The sequence below is a fragment of the Dryobates pubescens genome, chromosome 2, assembly GCF_014839835.1.
Source record: "Dryobates pubescens isolate bDryPub1 chromosome 2, bDryPub1.pri, whole genome shotgun sequence".
Classification (NCBI taxonomy): domain Eukaryota; kingdom Metazoa; phylum Chordata; class Aves; order Piciformes; family Picidae; genus Dryobates; species Dryobates pubescens.
The window spans coordinates 35545370-35561104 of NC_071613.1; the positions used below are offsets into that span (position 1 = coordinate 35545370).

At 35.1% G+C, this 15735-nt stretch overlaps 1 protein-coding gene across 7 annotated transcripts in view; it reads left to right on the forward strand.

The window, feature by feature from the left end:
• Nucleotides 1–15735, forward strand: part of LOC104309259 (sodium channel protein type 1 subunit alpha) — a 94934-nt gene that overhangs the window by 60945 nt on the left and 18254 nt on the right. For all 7 annotated transcript variants that reach the window (XM_054174890.1, XM_054174922.1, XM_054174882.1 and 4 more), the window contains 4 exons: nucleotides 1846–1963; nucleotides 2585–2739; nucleotides 4317–4490; nucleotides 6881–7003. In XM_054174890.1, coding sequence (XP_054030865.1) covers nucleotides 1846–1963; nucleotides 2585–2739; nucleotides 4317–4490; nucleotides 6881–7003 — 570 coding nt within the window. The remainder of the gene's footprint in view (nucleotides 1–1845; nucleotides 1964–2584; nucleotides 2740–4316; nucleotides 4491–6880; nucleotides 7004–15735) is intronic.

Genomic DNA, 15735 nt, shown 5'->3' on the forward strand with positions numbered 1-15735 from the left:
CATCTAATCTCCCTTAATGCTGGCTGGTCCAGTCCAGACTTCCAACCCATCACAGTGCAGTCAAATGGAATGACATAATCTGGTTTATGAGTGACCAAGATTTGGTTTAGGAAAGCTTTCTGTAAAAGCATCACTACCTGTAAGACCAGGATTGCCTTTAATCCCATTGAGAAAGTACTATGACTTTCTGATCTCTGATAGAATTTAATGAAAAGCAGTTATGTTTTATATATATATTTTTTTATCATGGAAAATACACTTAGCCATACTAGTTTCATTTGAGTTCCACTCCTTGTTTTATTTTTATTGCTAGTATAATGGAACTGTACAAAAGAAATCATGAACACCAGAGCCTTTGAATTAGCTGAGTTTTTGATGACAGACTACTGAGAAAAGACTGAATGGCTTTTTCTGACTGTAAGGACAGTCTGGATTCTCTATTTCTCAGGCCAGAGGACAGGGTTGTAGATGGCTTTAGACCATGCAGATGGCTTTCAGCACCATTCCTCGAGTGCTACAGTACTGGTCAGGATCCTTTTTGTCTGATTAGGTTAGCTCTGCAAGTGTGGGGTTTCTGTGGGTGTTTTTGGTTTTCAGCTGAGTATGCTTTTTTCCCCTAGCAAAGAAATATTACCTTAACATTATAAATTACACTGTTGATTTCAAATTTAATTTTCAAATTTTAACTGTTAATTTTAGTGTGCAAAAGGTAGCTGACTACTTGCTGTATACTAGAATTATACAATATTTTTCTTAAAATATCAGAGATGAAAGTCTGTACTACAATATGGAAAACCCCCCTCTATAAATCGTTTTTTGTGAGAAACAATGACAGAGCCTGAAACTGGATACATCAACCTATTTTCCCAATAAAGCTGAAACACTGTTATTCCAGCCTTTATAGTCACCACAAAAAGAAATTAACTAAAAACTGCTACTTAAAATATTAGAAATTTTATTAAGCACCATGCAACTCAGTATTGATGAGTCCTGGAATTGTCACTGGAAAATTGACTAGTTTGGGGAATTTTTTATCCTCAATACCAAAAAGCATGGTGCAGTGTCTCATTGATGAGCCTATATTGCATTTATTCCATTATTTTGTTTCCCTCTGCATCTTGAAATATGTTTCCTTCATATTTTTTACTCTTCTCTTTGCAAGGTTGGTTGCAACCAGGACTCAGCTACATCTTAAAACACTTTTGGAATTTTTAGGATGAGGATTAAGTAAAGAGAATTCAGATTTTGTAAAAGTTGCTTTCCACCTTCCACTTCTCTCTTTTAATGCTCATCATGCAAATTTGATTGGGTTAGAAAACACAATACAACATTTTGTGGGCGTTCTTAAGCTACTTCAAACTTAATGTGTGCAGCTTCTTTGTCCTTCTGAGCTAGTTAATCTGGACTTGCTGACCTCTAAAGTATAGCCTTCTCTGTTGCTAAATGTTTTTTCTACTTATTCCTCTGAATTCCTCCCCTCCCTCCCCCCCATTTATGTAGCTATATTTATGCTCTTGCTTTTCAGTACATATTCCTGCATATATTTTCTTTATACATTTGAGCTTCATTATTTCTATGTAGGTCAAGAGATCATTGCCACTTATGGCTAGTTGTGGAAATAAATCTTTGCAGCCTTAGTATCATCATTTATATTTTTAATGGATCCATGCAATACAAAAGGAAACCCAAAGATCATACAAATTTTGCACTTATCAGCAATTAACTTAGGTTGAATATTAGAGCATTCAAAAACATTGCAGAACTATATACTTATTCTGCAAACAATTAATATTCACTTTTAAAATATTTACTGTACATTTGTGATGCTTACTTTTTTATTTACAGAAGTTAAACTCGTCTAGTTCATCAGAAGGCAGCACAGTTGATATTGGACTTCCTGCAGAAGAGCAACCAGAAGCTGAACCTGAGGAAGCCCAAGAGCCAGAGGCCTGCTTCACAGAAGGTATTTGTAACAAATATACTAATAATACTTATTAATGAAATACAGAATAATTATCACTTAAAACTAAGTATTGATATGTATGTATTGAATTACTCTTTTGGTAATAACTATGATTGTTGGCAATAGTACTTTTAGATCACAACTTACTATATGGATACTGATACCACAATCATGCCATACATCAAATAAACAATTAAGAAAACATATTATCAGAAACTTATCATTATTTTTAGAATAATAAAAATATATTACTAAATGTTTTATTTTAGTATGGACTACTTTGGCTCCATGCTCCATAGACTTTTATTTTCTTGTGTGCCCTGCATTGAACACTTGGTTCCTAATAAATGAGAAATACTTTCTTCTCACTTGTTAATTTAATTGTAAATTCCAATTGTCACAGTTTTGTTTGGCTGGTTGTTTTTTGTTTGTTGTTTTTTGGGCTTTTTCTTTATCAAAAAAGAGAGTCATCTAAGTGAAAATCTATTGGGCTTATACTAAGTAGCACAGCTTCTGGAAGGGTAGCATTGTATCACTAACAGATTGCATAAGTGAAATTAATGCAACTCAACATAATCTCTTTTTTTTCCTTCTTCCCTCAACACATACACTGTTTTAAAGGCTGTGTACGAAGGTTTAAGTGCTGTCAAGTAAGTATAGAAGAAGGGAGAGGAAAGCAGTGGTGGAACCTTAGAAAAACCTGCTTCAGGATTGTTGAACACAACTGGTTTGAGACTTTCATTGTCTTTATGATTCTCCTCAGTAGTGGAGCTCTGGTAAGTAAAACGTGAACAGTGTATTGCCGTTTTGACAGAAAATATAATAAAAATTGGCTCTTTAAACCCTCTTTTAACTTAGGTTTTTTTCCACCAGAACGAACACACAACTCCATGCCTTCAAATTACAGGACTAAATTTACTCAGGTCTTGGAAAGACTAATTGAAAAAGTCTCTTCTGAACATTATATTTTAAAAAAAGAACAAACATAACTGATTAGAGAGAGCTCAATTCATTTGCTGAAAGTGATGGTGATACACCTGAAACTGGAAGAAGGACACAAGTGAAAAAGAGAATGTATTTAACGTCATCATTTGAATCTGTTCTCTAGTTTTACTGGTGTTTACTGATATAACTAAGGGAAAAGAACTGTCACCAATGAAAAAAGAACCACAGAATGGCAGGGGATGGAAGTGACTTCTAAAGGTCATCAAGTCCAACCCTTGCTGCTAGAGCAGGATTGCCTAAAGCAGATCACATAGGAACATATCCAGGGAGGCTTTGAAAGTCTCTAGAGACGGAGACTCCACCACCTCTCTGGGCAGATTGTTCCAGTTCTCTGCCACCCTCAAAGTAAACAAAAATCCTTCTCATGTTTAGATAGGACTTCCTACATTCAAGTTTATGCCCATTGCCTCTTGTCCTGTCGCTGGGGGCCACTTAGAATCTGGCCTCAACTTCCTGACAATCCACCACTTAGATACTCGTAAGGATTAATAAGATTCCCCACTCAGTCCCTTCATAAAATGAATGTATCAATAAATATCCAAATCTTTCCAAGCTAGCAAATCATTCCAGTTCTTTCAATCTGATAAAATAAAATCTTCAGCATTTAAATGAAAAGAATGGGAAAATTTTTTGGGGAACAGGAAGAATTTCTGAAAAGCAGAAGCTATATGAATTTTCAAATGCCTAAAAATGAAAACACATCGCAAGTGTCTCAGAAATGTAATGCATCTCTTAAAACAGAAAGAGATGGTAACACAGGTATTTTAAATAAGTTAATTAAAAAAAAAAAAAGGCAAGAACTTGTTTTATAATTTGTGACTTAAAATTGTTCAAAAGCAACAAAACTTAGAAATGACAGGTCAGTTGTCATTGTCCTGAAATTTTTACAGCTTTAGCTCTGGATTTTGAAAATCAAACTACCTACAAATAAAACAAATGTTCTCAATAGAATTCAATTCAGGCACACTGCCCTGCAGAATCAATGCTACTTGTGAGTACTAAAAATGGTCTGATAAGAATAATTCATCAGCACCAATAAACAAAAAAATCTCTGACCAGAGGAGTGGTTGCTGTGTAATATCTGTTTCTCCTTCCTGTAAGCTGGATAATGCAGTTCCATAGGGGAAAACCAGGTAAAGAGTCAGATAAGATAGAAGTGACACTCCCATGTGTTTTCTTGAAAAAATATTGGGGGGCTTTGGGGTTGCCTTTTGTTTGTGGATTTTGTTTTGGTTTCCTTTTTGGTGGTGGGTTTTGTTTTGTTGCATTCTGTTGTGTTTTGGAATATTTTTGTTTACAACATGAAGTATGTGCCATAACAAATACCTTTGAATATTTTTATTCGCAGGCTTTTGAAGACATATATATTGAACAACGTAAAACTATCAAGACCATGCTGGAGTATGCTGACAAGGTCTTCACTTACATATTCATTCTGGAAATGCTGCTGAAGTGGGTGGCATATGGCTATCAAACATACTTTACTAATGCCTGGTGCTGGCTGGACTTCCTAATTGTTGATGTATGTAATATATTTTCTAGGTGTTATCTTTACATTAATTTGATTTTTTCTTTTAATTACTTGCTCTACAACCATAACATTTATGTATACCAACTAGTTTCCTTCTCAACTGAAGTAAGCTAGATAGGAGAAAATCCTGTATTTCTCTGTATACATCCTTGAGGAAACCTCCAGTACACAGAAACACAAACTATTTCTGCAGTCTGTGAAGTTCTAAGTGTGAATCTAAAATAGTGGTTTATATAGTAAATACTTGCTACATTTTTGAGATAGACATTTCTGGCAAAGCTTACAAATATTAAACAAGCTTAATTTTAAAATTAAGAATAATTTTATCTTAGTTTCAATGATGTAGAAACAGACACTGAAGAGGTAAAAAGTGAACTTCATAAACAGTTATTGACCCAAAGAACTGCTAAAAATCCAAGAGTTTCTGAATATGCTGTCATTATACAAGGGTGGATCAAGCTCATTTTCTTGATCTTTGTTTTGTAACAGGTGCCTACAACCCTTTTGACTGGTGTATGTTAAGGATTAAACATACCTGGAGTTCAACCTCAGGCAGACACAGCTACAAATAAAGATATTCAAACATAGTACTCATACAAAAAAAAAAAAAATTAGTAATCTATGGAAAACACTTCCATTTTTTAATTTCAAAATGGGTACTTATGTGGTGCCTATAGTAAAAAAAACCTTGAAGAAGCAAGCAAGCAAAAGCACCTGTTCCTTTTAAAAAATAATTTTAACTAATACTTGACTGACTTAAAATAATAATATCCCAAACAGCCATCTTGTGAATGTGATGATTTGAATACTTCTCTGTGTGAAGGTATAACACACATTCAAGTGTTTGAAGCTCATGATTAAATCCTGGATTTACACACCTTTTGCTTTAGATTATGGCAGCTTAAAAGCTTGATAACTTTCAGCAGTATGATGAATGTGTGGGAGAAAGAAATTGTTTTGTGGGTTGCTGGAGCTCAGAATTGACAAGTACAGGAAAGTTATTAACTTTATAAAGTAATGGATTTTGCATATAGGGCCTGGTTTTAAATATGATTCATAAAGAGAACTGTCTTAGAGTTCTTTTTATCTAATGCATTGCTCTTTCTAATGGACACAAGACCATTATGATATTTTTTGGCCCAATAAATAGTTAAGGAATTAGAACAGCATAATTGAGGAGCATTTAGAGGAAACAGGAAAAAAATATAAGGTATTATTTTGGACAGGAGCCATAGTAAATTTTGATAATATGTTATTTCTTGCTGATGTAATGCAGGGGCATAAAATATATAAAGGTCTGTGGAGTTCTGCTGGATTAGTCAGTGTAACTGAATATAGAAAAAACTATACTTTCCACCAATTTCCAGAGCAGCAGTATTGCTTTTTACAGTATCACAGTATAACTAAGGTTGGAAGAGACCTCGAGGATCATCGAGTCTCCACAGACCTCATGACTAGACCATGGCACCAAGCACCACGTCCACTCTCCTCTTGAACAGCTCCAGGGACGGTGACTCCACCACCTCCCTGGGCAGTCCATTCCAATGACGAATGACTCGCTCAGTGAAGAACTTTCTCCTCACCTCGAGTCTAAACCTCCCCTGGCGCAGCTTGAGACTGTGTCCCCTTGTTCTGGTGCTGGTTGCCTGGGACAAGAGACCAACCCCTTCCTGGCCACAACCACCTTTCAGGTAGTTGTAGAGGGCAATGAGGTCACCCCTGAGCCTCCTCTTCTCCAGGCTAAACAATCCCAGCTCCCTCAGCCTCCCCTCATAGGGCTTGTGCTCTCCCCAGCCTTGTTGCCCTTCTCTGGACACGTTCAAGTGTCTCAATGTCCTTCTTAAACTGAGGGACCCAGAACTGGACACAGTACTCAAGGTGCAGCCTAACCAATGCAGAGTACAGGGGCACAATGACCTCCCTGCTCCTGCTGGCCACACTATTCCTAATGCAGGCCAGGTTTCAATCATTTCCCTTTCAGTTGTGAGCAAACAGATGGGCATTATTAACTATAATTACTGATCCCAACAGCACTGTAAAACAAAGAAAAAGTGTGAGCAATACCTAAATTGGTAAAAAGGAGAGATTAATTTAATTTAATTTAATTTGTGTTTTGAAATGCTTTCAAATCTCTAGCAAAGTAATAAATTCAGAAATATTAATGCTTCCAGATACTGTTACTTGATGATATTTTTTTTTGCTTACCTCTCCTACTCTTCTTTCATATTGCTTTTTTTTTTTTTTTTTTAATTTGAAAGACTTGCTATTCCTGGAGAGAGCGGCCCAAAATAGATTCTTCTAAGGAAGTTTATTTCTCACATCTATGGTATGTAAAGTAGTATGTACAATATAATGATTTTTACTTTCCTGTTTTCATATAGGTCTCTTTGGTTAGCTTAACAGCAAATGCATTGGGTTACTCTGAACTTGGTGCCATTAAGTCCCTTAGGACACTAAGAGCTTTGAGACCTCTAAGAGCTTTGTCACGATTTGAAGGCATGAGGGTAAGACAAAATGAAAGAATCTGAAACTATGCATGCATAGAAGGAATCCATGCATGCGGAATAAGGAATGACAAGTCCATGCAGAAAGGCTGCACTATATTTTTATCTATTGCATATCTTTTACTAACAGATAAGCAAAAAGCTTCATCAGTTCACCTAAATCCATATGCAGTATCACATAGAAGTTACATTCATTAATGTTACTTTACTTTCTAGCCAATCTCAGGAGTTTGTCATATAGGCTTTGAAATTGCCATCTATGAACTCTGTTAAGAGACTCTTAATAACGAATGAAATGTAACAATATTTTATTATTTTTTTTACTGATAAATGTATCACAATATGTATAGAAGAATCTAAATTAGTGTTAGTTAATAATGACAGTTTCTGTTACCAGTTTAAATCTTTGTTTTCTCTTTCTATTTGACAAACCACCTTTGGTCTAGCCCCACATAGAGATGTTCATACCCACTAGTGGGATAAATCTGTTTCTGAGTTTGGCTGACTTTAAAATGAAGATATTTAATTTATCTATGAAATTATTCTTTTTGTAAGGGAAATATTTTTTTCTCATTTCTACAAATCTTTACTCAATATTCAAGACAATGAATATAAGATTATTTCTTAATTATTCTGAGTAGCTTAGAGGCCCTGCTTACTATTCATCTCACCCAAGAAAGCATTTTAACTTTTTTCATTTGTTTATACTTCTGTTCCTTAAAGCCACTGAATACAAACTAACTCTATATGCATGTCATTGAAAAATGTTTTAAGAGAATGATTTTTGCTGTTACATGGAAACAATGCACTAATGAATTTCAAGGCAACTATAAACTGTGGAATGTCATGGAATATGTCATCTGAACAAACTTTAGGTACAAATGCAAGCTTAGAATTCCATTTCTTAAAATGCATTCATCAGGCATTCTTAAAATGCATTCATCTCTACTTCAGAATGCACCAGAAAAAAGTATTACTTGATTAATAAATTCTAGTTGCATACAGCAACTTGACTTTTAACCATTTTCTCATTTGAAATTCATCAATTAATATTCATCAGGGTAAGAGCTGGTCAAGTACCACAGAATGTACAAATTTTCATTTACATTTAGAATGACTATTTGATTTAGCCATTTTCTCTTTGTCCTTCTTTGTACTTACTGTTCATGAACATTCAGACAAATGTGATTTTGTGCAGAGAAATGTCAGGAGACCAGTAGAGAAGTTACACAGGTACAAGACATGCACCTCTTTAGATGAAATTGGAAAAAAACCCAGATAATTTCTAGAAAGATATTATCAAAATTGATTTCCAAATGATTTATTCCATTTTCCTGTATCCTTATATAATTGTTTTAGTAAATTTTCCACTTAAAATACTCAGGATATTCACTCTCAAGGTGAAGTACCTGTTATTTGAAATCTATTTAATGCTTTCCCTTATTTCCCACTGACTAACTATGAAACTATGCCAGAAGCCAAATCATTCAGATAAAGAATATGAAAAATTTATAAGCTATTTACTGTGCAGGAATCACAGATAAACTTGTAAAAGCAAAAAAACATTTCACCTCTGTCCTCCAATATTAATGATAATCAATGAAATACCTGATTCCAGTAATGTAGCAGATTTGTCTGGCCAACTGTATAGACCTTATCTTCACTATTTGTTACATGCACTTCTGAAAATGTTTTTTTCCAAAGGACTTGGCAAGTATTCACAATAGCTCATTGACATTACTTTATGAATGACTCACGAACAGTAAAAAGATTCAGATAATAAATAATTGACCAGCTCATGATAAGACAATATTCAAATTAGTCTCTCAGAAACTGAATTCATTTCCTAAAAATATGTAAAATTAGGTTACTTTATCTGCCAACAGAAAATAAAAATGAATCAACTCTTTTTGTTTTCTTATATAACCTGTATCAACACAGAGCTGTGATAAAACAAGCTGAGTTTTATTCAGCATGTTTTCAACCTTTACCCCATGATCAAAACTGTGCAAATTTTTACTTGGAAATACAAGTAATCACATGTATTCCACAGAATTCACTACATGTAAAAATCTCTGCATTATTTTGTAAAATGATTTGCTAAGTTCTCAGCTGTATCAAATCAGTCTTTTTCCTAAATATGTTTACTGTTACATGGTGAATTGAATGAATACAGTATTTTACATAGTAAATACTAGTAACTACTATGTTAAGCCTAAATATGAAACATAACTAATTTTTGAAGTTAAATTCTCATAAGTCTATACTATACACCATAGTTGTACCTTTATTTTGTAATTACAGTATTTCATAAATGGGATAAATCCTTGGTGAAGATTTATGAATCACTTGCAGCAAAACAGGGTGCAAGTGGTCCATAGCCTGGACTTGCTTTGAGCACAAAAATGAATTTTTCCATATTAAAAGCTTTACAGGTATCTGCTAGGATGATGAACTCTGAGAAATGTCAATTTCTGTAGTGAATCTCAAAATCAACTCCACCCAGATGCTGGAAGGCAAAGTAAATAATTGCCTTAATTTAATGAAAATTCCTGTCTTAGGGTTTATATTCTCATCTCAGTGTATATAGTAAGCAAAAGTATCGGCAAGCTGAGATTTGAATATACCCATTGCTTTTTGTTTAGCTTTTTAGTACTCGCAATATAATGCTTTTGCGCTAGTTCGGAACTGGTATGCTACTTGTAAATGTAGAATACTGAGTACGCATTGCTTTGCTGAGTTAGAGAATTGACAATAAAGCATGCATTTGTGTTTAATTTCACAAAATAATGCATGTCATGCCGTGCTTGATTTATTTATTAGAGAAATAGTAGAAGGCAGCAAACAATCTGAAATCCACTCGCACTTTCAGTTTTGCATGCCTTATGCATATTTCTGGCTGATGGCTTCAAACATTTACTGTATTTCAAATTTCCAGTCCAATTTCATAACATTTAAACTAAATTAGAGTATTTGATGTCTTAAATACCCTCTAAAATTTAACGGATATTCTTTAGATTCCCTTACCAGGAAAGTGATAATGAGGCATTTTCAAGAGTACTCCAAACTTCATTTACTAGAAAAGAAACATTTCTCATATGATTGAGTTATAAAACATAACATCAAGTGTCTGTCATTACAGATTCACAACTAATAACAGGCTATATATTTCTATTTCATATAGGATACCTTTTCTTCAGCTTGGATGGGGTGGACCACTGGTTCCTCCCCTTATCTGTATTATGGGTACAGTATTTCCCCCTTTTTTTACCCTTAACGATTGCATTGTGACTGAGCACTACATTGTGTATTTAAGGTGAGAAGGACAGACAGTCACATTTGAGAATCCCAGTAGCAGCAAAGCTAGGTCATATATACATATACTCACTCTACACCACCTTCTTAACTGCTTTGAATCTTTGGAATTTAGATCTTCTGATGTTACAGATATAACATGAAAGCTTTTGAGAAAATCAGTTTTGTTATATAGAGCTACATGAGGGTTTTTTTGTAGGAGAAAGGTGCCTCAGCTATTTTTAGGGGTTTTTTAGATGCTTTTTTAACTGAGATAAAAAATGTCTTTCTTTAAAAATTTGAATCTTTGTTTCGGAAAGATCTGTGCTTTACTCTGTTACTCAAGTTCTAGATACGTTAAAAAATATCCACAGAGAATTCTGAATATTACTTGGAATACATATATGAGTAGTCACAACGATAAGTATTTATGTAATTACTGTTTAATTTTTTTGCATAATTTTTAACCTCGGATATGTTCCATTAAGTAAATCACTCTCCGTGTATATTAATAATATGAGTATACCTAACTCTTTCTTGTAATCTGAATTCAGTCTTCTTTGGCCTGTGCTGAAACCAGGTTTTGTAATGTTTATAAAATGCCAATAACAGTATTATTTTTGTAGTATCTTTCTTGGAGTTCAGTAATGTTCTGCAAGAGAGACATAAAAATTCACATTCACTACCATACCCTTTGACTACAACTCTTGCAAGCACCATCTGTAGGACAGCATTAGTGCAGGGGAGTTTATAGCTTCAGTGTAAATGATATATCAACATAAACCACATTTACTGCAAATTTGGCATCATATCACACAGTTAAGAACTTTCAAGAAAGTGTATTCACTATCTTCTGGAAGTTCCTCTTAAATATAGAATAATATATTTTGTTGATCAAAAGATGATGTATTTTGAAGGATTTTTTCTTTTCTGAGGACTGTGCTCTTATTCATTACCTTTGAGTTTTAAAGTCAAGTCTGTTAAAGTGTATGTCTCCTGAAAAAACCAACCCCCCAAAAATTGCAAAGGCTTTCTGGATAGATGTTCACAAATCATACAGGATATACCTTGGTATTTTGATATTTTTCTCAGACTGTAATTCTAAAATTGTTTGATAACTTTTGCAGTAGTTTTTTATATAATTCAAACTGATATGATTTTTGTCTGGTTTTGCATTTGTTGTATGTTGAAGAAAATCCTTACTTTTAGGGTCAGAATTTAATGAAATTTGAATGAGAACCATAACATAGTTTAGATTCTAATTAAAAATACTAAAGAATATATAAAGATCAATAACCTTTAATTTAGGCAACAGTGAGAGTAAAAAGTGCCTTTTTGTTTCACTGCATCTAGTGAAATTTCCACATCAAATAATAATTCTGTTTTCACGATCATGTGTATTTACAATACGTCCCATGTCTTCTCAAACAAATGCAGCCATGTGATTTATTGGTTGGCAGGTAATTACTGTATTTCATCATAGAATATGTTAAATTATTGTCTTCAAAAATATTTCATCATATACTTGATTTCTGCTGAGAAACAATCAAAGCTGCTCTGGGAAATCCAGTCTTTGGTATTGTGTTAAATACAAGAGTGTATCTTGCTTTTTAATAGACGTATGTCAATAGGAAATGCTTCTATTAATACTTTAACCAAGTTAAATTTTCTTATAATAGCTGGGATAGAAATGCAGGTTCATTGTGATTAGAAGGGACCTCCTGAGATGAACTACTTGAACCTCCCTGAGTTCTGTCCTAGCATTTCAAGACAGCAACTCACCAACCCAATAGCATGACATTTTTCCAATATAAAGTGTTTTTTAATAAACAGTTTCTGTTAAGCATTTGAGGAAGTTCTGTACTTTGAAGATAAAATTCACTAGCAGAAGCATTGTTTGGTCAGCTTGCACATGTACAATGACAACTAAGGAAAAGCAGAAATTACTGTAACTAGTTTATTAAGGGAGTAATTTGCTTTTCCTCTTTTTTATCTCTTGCTTCATTTTAATTTGTTCATTACTGTTAAGATTAGCATGTAGTTGTACCACCTTGTCAGGTCTCTGATTCTTTCCATCTGCCTAGCTTTTCTTCCTTCATGGGTTCTTCCAAATCTGTTACTAAGCAACTGCAGCAAAGTATCCAAAGTCTCCACTCAGAATCAGTTTTAATTCCTTTCACTGAGCAGAGTTTGTGTTCTGTCTGCTGGCCAACAGGTTGGGTACCTCTTTGCCTTTGTGAGAGGAACATTTCCAACTGAAGTAGCTTCTTTTAATTTAAGCCCTATAGCAAATTTCCTCCAATCCCACTGACTTTCTGGTGTGTTATAACTTACAGAAGTGGCTCTTCTATCTTCAGAGAAAGGTGTTTTTCATCATCTCTTTTGTAGTACCAGGAGAACAGGAAGATATTATTACAGCATTTTTGTTATTATTTGGTCAGAACAAAGAGGCTTCCCCAACAATTTTTTTCATGCTGAGCCCCTTGCCACCTTACAAACACTTGCTGATTGCATATGGTAATGGACAATAGGAGTGAATGTGCTCCTTTCACATAACATTGCAGGACCAAATGCTTCTTGCTTCCCAGCTGGGATGGTGAACACAGTGTGTGTATTACACTACTGGTACAATAGTAATTTACATTATTTCTATACTATACCTTGAAAAAAATCCTGACTTGATTTTAGCAGCTATAATTCACTGTTTCACATGTACAAACCCATCTCCTACCCAGTTAGAATAGAACAGAACAGAATAGAATTAACCAGGTTGGAAGAGACCTTTTAGATCATCAAGTCCAACCTATCACCCAACACTATCTAATCAACTAAACCATGGCACCAAACACCCCATCCAGTCTCTTCGTTCCAGTGATAGTGACTCCACCACCTCCCTGGGCAGCCCATTCCAATGGCAAATAACTCTTTCTATGAATAACTTCTTCCTAACATCTAGCCTAAACCTCCCCTGGCACAGCTTGAGACTGTGTCCTCTTGTTCTGGTGCTAGTTGCCTGGGAGAAGAGACCAACCCCCACCTGGCTACAATCTCCCTTCAGGTAGCTGTAGCAGCAATAAGTCTAAAAACCTCTGCCCGTGAGCAAGGACTAGACCTGTTTTTTTAGAGATGTTTATGCTTAGGCATAGCACATTGCTGATCATCTCAGTGCTGTCACAAGATGCTCTCAGAATGGAAATAAACTCAAATAGTTATCATCAACTGGGCATCTTCCAACTGAACTATCTCAAGAATTTCACAACTGAAATCTGTTATAGTGTTTAAGGTCACTTTTGCCCTTGTGAATCTTTGCAGAAACCTGGATAGTAGCAAATTTCAACACTGCAGTGGTGGATTGATGAAAACTCAATTTGCTGAGATTTATTTCTTTTGATTTTGTTTGTTGATAAAGAGTTTATCACTACTGATTACCCTGCAGGTCCATCCATTTCCTCTTTTTACCTGGCAAACCAAACATGAAAATTGAAGGAATTGCACATATCTTAAGCACTTCCAGAAATCCAGTGCCATGTTTTACATCACACAGCATATCTACAAGGTTTCAGATTACCTTCACATAGAGGTTTAGTAGTGTAATGCCAGAAGGTGCCATCTCACAAACGCAAAGCCACCTATGATCCTCAAATTGTGACACGCTTATTAAAAGATACTCCGCAAGAGTTTCCTCATAGATACAAGTACGAGATTAAATTCATCCCTGGGGACTGAGGACCTATCCAGGTTTTTTTGTGGGGAAGGTACTTCAAAGAATTCTTGGTAAACTTTTGCTCTGTACTACCAACCTTTGCATTTCTAATTGTCTTTTTAAAGGGTTTGTCAATGCAACAATTGGTATTTTGGATTCAGGTTTGCTGTGCAATTTGCAAAATCCAGGGGCCTGGTAGAGTTGACTTTGATTTGGTTTGTTGGATTGTTGTTGGTTTTTTTTTCCTTTGAATTTCTTCAATATAGGGGTCTTCCTTCCTATCAAATGGCCATAAAAGAGCATAATGGGTGCACATCTCTCTTACATTTGATTTTCATAACAAATATTTTGATGCATGTCATTTCATAAGCATCTCTATTTTTGTGAGCACCAGTCTTTGGAAAACATCGTTATTATTCTGACTTGCCTGATAAGAACATGCTCACACTACATGATGGGTAAACTGAAAAATGCATCATATACGTATAATAGAGTATCCAGTTATAGTGGAAAAGTACATGGAGAAGAGCCATACCTTGAATTCAAGCTGCTGGACAGCTGACTTCATTGTGTTGGTGCTTGGCCTGTGAAGGTTTAGTGATATTCTTATTCTACCATTATACATATAAATCAGATGCTGCACTAATTGTCTTACTGCTTTTGATTCATTAATAAAAAGAGCTAGGGATAATAATTCACAAGAGAGAGGTTTGTTACCATAATTCCTTGCCTTGAACTATCAGTACTGATGTTTTTGATCCAGGTATGGGCTTTCTTCATGGTCTCCCTCAGATGCTCTTTTAATTTCCTAATATAGAAAGCTACTACATTCTGTATGTCTTTCTCTCCCTTCCCTCAACTCCTCCACAATTTGAGAACACACCTGTTACCTGATACCCATCATTTGGTTAAGTCAGTTTGTTTTCAGCAGCTTCTAGCCTTCCTTGTGTGATGTCCTTCCTCAAAGTCCTTCACTATGAGAATATGCTAAACTCAGATCATATATGTCACCTGAGCCTCCACTCTTGTCCACTCACAGTATACCTAACTGCTCATTCCAGCAGTATTACCTCTGTGGTAGACCAAGAATATACATCAAGGGATACTTGCTCAGCTCATCTTTCACTCAAAATACTCTCTCTGGCACCTTTGTCTATAGCTGGACTTTGGCCAGTTGAGCACAGGAGAATCATGATCTTATGACAGATGTTCTTACTTCATGCTTGTTCAAGATAAGGCAAAGCTCACAGCTTACTCTGAAATCCTGCCCAAGGCAGTGTCTGTGTTCATTTGAGTCAGGAATGGATTTTCCTGATATGCTCTCATGTGGCTTATGCTACGTATGCTATTGTAAAACTGCTTCTGCATACTGCTGTCTTTGAATAACTGGCTCTTCAATCTTTGCGCTGCTAAGCAAGAAATGAATGGGGGTTTGTTACAAGTATCATCTGAAGTTTACACCTCTGTGATTATATAGTCACTTAAAGAGAAAGAAAATAGCTATTTTTTTAGATGCATGTATTCAAGCCCACAATTTGTTCTTCTTCCTTGTAGTTCCTTCAGACTTCCTCAGGCTTTCCCAGCTATCAAGGAACTGAGTACAAGAGGAACACATATGTTATGATTGTTAGGGCCATATAGCATGCATATAAGATCAGGTTTAACTTCATCCATAAAAGTCCCAGCGAAGTGAAAATTATTTGGCTTCTGTGGTTATGTATATGACTCTTATGTG